A 6,000-nucleotide genomic window follows, 5' to 3' on the forward strand; every position below is an offset into this window, starting at 1 on the left:
AAGTATTATGTCTCAATTCGTGAATAGATCAAAGGCAAAAAAAAATGTAATTAATCATAATTAATCGGGTAGCGGAGTGGTTGAGATCACCACGCTAAACCCAATAAAGCGATGTGTCACGGGTTCGAACCCCGCTTAGGACAAGCATTTGTGTTTATTCATACATGTGACTTGAATAAAAAAAGTTTAACTAAGAATAACATGGCTTTAAGCTGTGTAATTATTTCGCAGAGTCATTACCAATTGTATGTATAACTTGTAAAGTTCTATGACCAACATATACTGACACACAATGACTCATGTATATAGAAAACGATTTACAAAATCAATATCACATAACCGATTCAGTCGTGATTGACAGTGAAGTGGATGGCCTATTATTAATGAACCTCTTTATAATTCTAGAAAAATGTTCTAGTAAACGATGTGTACTTTATAATTATAGCTTAGAACACTATGTTTAATACGTATAAGTATATTTTATACTGGCTGTTGCCCACGACTCCGTCCGCGTAGACTTCAGTTTATAGCGTGTGGTGGTTGTCGTTATAGCCTAGACCCATCCTACATTGCCCCCCTTAAAATCAAATTACCCAAAAACCGCTGAGCACATATTCATTATTTAATATTTACAATATTTAACAGAAAATTCAAAGTCACGTTTCCTTCAAAAAGTTTCATTACTTTGACCCCCATCTTACAATCAATTTTTCCGTTTAATTAGCCTTGTCCTTTCTCAGGCTCTCTAGACTATCGGTGTACCAAATTTTATTCCAATCAGTTCAGTAGTTTTGGCTTGAAAGCGAAACAAATGGACAGAGATACTTCCACATTTATATTATTAGTATGGATTAATAGAAGTGTGCTTTATAAGACGGTTTCAGTGTAAGTTCATATAAAATTCATTCCGTGCAGCTCAAAAGACCGCTGTCGATCGATGCTAGTTCTAAATGCGTATTCTAAAATTACTATAAGTCTAGAATGTGTGTATAAATATTTTTATGATAAGCGAATTCTTGTAATAACTGAGCGGTTTTATTGCAATTAGTTTATTAAGAAAAATGTTTTTGGTATGTAACAGTAAATAATAAGCATCGAGTCATGCTTGTTTTTTATTAGCCTATCATTACGGAAACCTCAAACTCAGGGCACTTAGCCCTGAGTCAGATACACACTTTTTATTTCCTTACTACGTATAACTGTGATAAGGAAATTTATCATTATAATATGTAAACACTCTTGTCAAAGCAAATTCTTTCAAAATTCAATATTCTTCTTTGACGTTGCAAGAATTTTAAACCCGCTCAAGCATCTCAAACAACGTTCCTATATTTAAGCTACAAGATGCAAAATAATTTGAAAGTCTCACAAAGTAAATCGTGAATTCTCTCACAACGGAATCATATGTAATTTACGGCTATTTCCTTCAGGCGATGCGGCCTGAATAAGTGCAGGGACGCAGCAAATAAGATAGAAACGTATGGAAATTAGGGTTTATGGGCAACAAGGCGCATAAGAATTGCGCATTACTTATATGCCGGCGGATTCGCAGCTGCCTATGTACGATATATATTTATGCGTTACAACTGACGTAATATACGTATTCAGCATTGATCTTATTGTAGATGAATAAAACCTGCTATAAATAGAGAGAAAAAGTAATACGCCGTTAAGTTAAAAAATAATCCGGTGTTGTACTTTTTGGTGATAATCTTTTTTTATTTGAAATTAGAATTAATTTCAAGAAAAAAAGCAGTATACAATTTAAGACGGACTTTTTCGTTTACTTATATTTTCTAGCCAGTATTCTAGTATAGTTTCCTGAAAGAATAAGTACCTTCTTTCTAATAGTAGGAGTACCTAGAAATAGCTAAGTTATTCAGTCAATAAATCCGTACCGTGGGGCAACTATAAAAGCCTCCTTGACTCCCACATTCCAGACAGTTCGCTCCTAAAAGTGTTTGCTAAAGTTGAATGCCCCTCACGCTTTAATTGATTTTATAAGTCTGCTTTGACTCCAAATAAGAAGCCAACTAAAATCCCTTTGTTTTCAATACTTGTTCTGAGTATTACGGAACTGTACTTGGATACCTCTATAGAAGTTAATAATAGGTGTCTTGAACCGTCTGATATGATGAAAATATCTGTTTTTTAACAACAAAATGTTAATTGGGGGTATAATTTTCTCACAAACTGAAGACGCTTTGACCGAGCCTCGTTTCTTCTATTCCCTTTAAGCAGTTTCGCTATTCCGAAAAAGAAAACCGCATTTCTATTATTTTTTAATTATCTATCATAGTTTTTTTTCTTTCCCAGTTGACACAATTGTCAATTCAGCATGGCATCATACTAGCGTCACCGTTTCTGATCATTTTTGATGCATTAATGACGTTCTAATATAAAAACTTTTTCAATAGCTTTTGTGGTAGGCCGAACGAAATGAGAATTTAATAGTCATCTGTCAAAACTAAAATCATACGCTTTGATTAGTTCGTTCAGTTTTTAATTAGGTTTTAAGTCAAACAATTACTTTAACCGCTCATTTAAGATAAAGCAGTGTTGTTTGTCTCTCATTTCTCAGCGTAAAGTTTTTTTTCGGTATTGGATTGGAGTAGACCTTCTACTGCAAAACAGTTCATCTTTCTAAGTTGATTTGCTTGAAGCAGTTCTTGCAGGTTTTAGACAGTGACGTTAGGGAAATATTTGGTTCCAAGCATGTGAGTCTTCATTTATTTTAAGCAGAAGACTAAGACAAAACTATCTTGCCCCTTGGATATGTTTGGAAACAGGGTGAAGTGAAAAGACTCAACGACTTTCATATAAAAGTACCATTTATTTCTATTAGACAAAAGATCCCGTCGGGAAAATTGCAAGATGGAGTCTCATTTTCTATTTTATTCCGATAAAAGGATTAAGACTAATTAGTGAGATCGGGATTTAATTTGTTAATCCTTTGCAATACGGCAATAAGTCTGAATGCGTTTTTAATTAATTAGCGCGATGGCATTGCGGTGAGGAGTAATTCCTAGTTATCATAGAGCTCCTTTTTATTTTATTAGTTTTTCTAAAAAGGCTGAATACTTTTATACTTTTGGGATCAATGTGATCCTATTGATACAAAGTGTGCCTACAATAGATTCTTAGATACTGTATTTCTAGGCTTTGATAAGCTGGCGTTTTTTTAATTTCTTGTCTCATAGCTTTTTGTTAGCTTTAATATATTTATAGCTAAAATATTTCAAATACACTCCTCTATGTTGCATAAAATGCGTATATTAATATCAAGTAGTATTCAGTACTACTGCAAGAGGAGAATATCAACTGCAATGACGGCCGCAGCCGCGCGACGGACTGTAGATTCGATACCCACAAGAGAAGAAATATTTATGGGTGTCCACAAATATTCACGTCTACCGACGCGTATTAAAAATAGAGTAACTTTAACTGTGTTCTATTGAGTATCATTGTAGCCCTGTTGTGAAAAATGGAAGTATGGAAATACTTCCATAGTATGTCCCAAATCTGTTGACAAGAAATCGTTCCTACTTGATTACTCCTAATGTGATTCACCCGCTCGAGAGCCGTCAAAATTACTCTTACCTAATTACGTGTCAATTTGAAGGCAATTGGGAGAACGGACACCGACATAATGTGCCCAACGAATTCGCAAATTACATTACAAAAGAAAAATGGAAAATATTTTTACCCCAAACCAAATTATTGAGAAATTCTTAAATTGAGACTGACTATTAATTTCTTCAAATGATGAAACTGAAGCTATGCCTATCAAAATGGTGATTCATTTTCTAATAAAACTTTATTGACTGAAGAAAGTCATACTAAAATCGTTTTATGACATCCGTAGCCCGATTATTATTGTTAGCTGTAAAACGAATAAAATCTGTTAGACTTGTCCATGTAAAATGAATAAACAAGTCTACGTACTCTGATTCAAATCTATAAATCATAAAAGTAGCATTGCATCACTATTTATCGATTTCGTTTTTCTAATAACATGAGCGACGAACGTACTCGGCAGTGAAAATAGTAAACGGATAAACAAATTATCAGTAAAAACGGTAAAAAAATCCTATACTATTCAGTTCTGTTTATAGAACTACTTCAGCGTTGAAGAATAAACGTAAATATAAAGTGTTTCACATAAATCTAACATTCAATATGTTACGCAATCTATAAGTAACTTGCCGACTAAAAAACCTCATCGAAACGCTTACGACAACAACTTTTACGGCATCTGTAATGTATGAACGAGCTCTTTTCAGCTAGGCACTACTTTACACCCGCCTTGAAAACATTACGAACACGTTCAATCGATTTTCGACTTAGTGGCCCCGGCGTGAATCAACGCAACCGGCTGTACATTTAATAAAATACATACAAATCCCTTTAAAAAGTATTTCTCTTACCTGTCCGGCATGGAGGACGTCCAAAAATATGGTAAAAACACTTATAAAAAGCACGGCGCGCGTCATTTTTGCGGCCGCGTTGTGTTCCTTTACTCGACTGGCAACCACTGACGTTTGTGCCAGACGCCAGAAACCTGCGTACTAGTCGGCGGTACGGCACTGTAGTCGTACCTAGTGTGGTATAGATCGACCCTCCCGGGAGTGAGCGAGAGCGCGGCTGAGATCGCGCAGGCGCGACAGGGACGCAAGAGGGAGGATAACGCACGCGCAATGCTGTAAACGCTGCGTACAATGAGGACTCTATCGAAGGGAATCGCGAATGCCGTCTTCGTCTGGCTTTGTCTGGATTTCCCAATGATGATGCGTCATTTTTTCACGCTCCGATTGGATTCTTATTACTATTTTAATGAAGTCGAAAGTCCATTGAACTATGGTCTAAGTTTACACGAAAGTTCCATTCGTGAGCCTAGCCTTGGGGGCTACATAGGTCATATAAGGTGTTCACGTGAATGTACTTGAGTGTAAAATACGACATTAAACCCTACCCTTTAAATACAGGCATTGAGTCATCAAGTACTAGCTTAGGGCGGCAGAGCTTTAAACCCATATTTCTGTCTTTTAAGTTATGTGGAAAATCGATTTCGTATGATTCAGCAGTTCGTTTCATATTCAAAACAAAACATGATCGATTCTAAAAGGGCATGGTATATATTCATTTTACTAGCGTAGTTTAATATTACATAGCGTTTCAATGTGAAAACGCTTTAAAAATATTTCAAATCGAGCTCAAATGGAACAAATAAATGGCCTTTAGTTTTACGGGATTTTAGCGTACATAAAAGCTTTCGATTGGTATTTTTTATTTGATTATAGTACAACATACGAATTGGATTGTAGTATACTTGAAAATGATAATAATATAGCACAGACAACGTATACCCTACGTTAGTCAATAACAAAAAAGCGCTCCAAAATTTTCTTTTGTTTTACGTTACAAGTCTTTTACGGTATTCTCTAAGCATTTGTATCTCCCTTAATAATGTAAAGGCACAAATATCGTAAACAGTAATGATCCTTAGAGGGAGATACGTTAATTTATTAAGAAGTTTACATTTCCTATTTCCATGCAAAGTTAATGTAATCGACGACGCTCTTTAAAAATTCAGTAACCATGGGCCCGGCAGTCATTTAACAAGAATTGGGGACCATTATAGTAGTCTCAAAAAGTTGTGATGAGATGTATTTAAAGCAATTTTTGTCAAGTTTCCGATGATGGATTTATGAAAGTGTTTTCTGATGGTTTGTGCTCAACATTGGAAAAATTATTTTGAGAAAAAAAAATACAAGTAAGGTAGTGTGTGTAAGTATATACATGCATAAATGTAAGTATAAGCTAGCCTCTGGCTCTTTATAGTTTTTTTTCTCGAGCTGCTTCGTACCTATTCGTACGGCTATTTCAGGTAATAGATGTCTCTTGGTCTCAAGAACAAAAGATCTGGCTACTTCGCCTAGTCATTGACGACAATGAGAATGAAAATAAGGCATGAATAAAAAATGTTTTTCTTCAGTTAGT

General features: G+C 35.2%; 1 protein-coding gene across 2 annotated transcripts in view; it reads right to left on the minus strand.

Annotated features, from left to right (window-relative positions):
* The window catches only part of LOC113495558 (amyloid-beta-like protein), a 119,820-nt gene extending 115,133 nt beyond the window's left edge, over window positions 1-4,687 (minus strand). Inside the window, exon 1 of one of the 2 annotated variants that reach the window (XM_026874316.1) lies at window positions 4,428-4,687. In XM_026874316.1, coding sequence (XP_026730117.1) covers window positions 4,428-4,493 — 66 coding nt within the window. In that variant the 5' untranslated portion in view covers window positions 4,494-4,687. The remainder of the gene's footprint in view (window positions 1-4,427) is intronic. The other variant, XM_026874315.1, reaches the window with a different exon arrangement.
* Window positions 4,688-6,000: the final 1,313 nt, after the last annotated feature.

The sequence above is a fragment of the Trichoplusia ni genome, chromosome 7 (assembly GCF_003590095.1).
Source record: "Trichoplusia ni isolate ovarian cell line Hi5 chromosome 7, tn1, whole genome shotgun sequence".
NCBI lineage: Eukaryota > Metazoa > Arthropoda > Insecta > Lepidoptera > Noctuidae > Trichoplusia > Trichoplusia ni.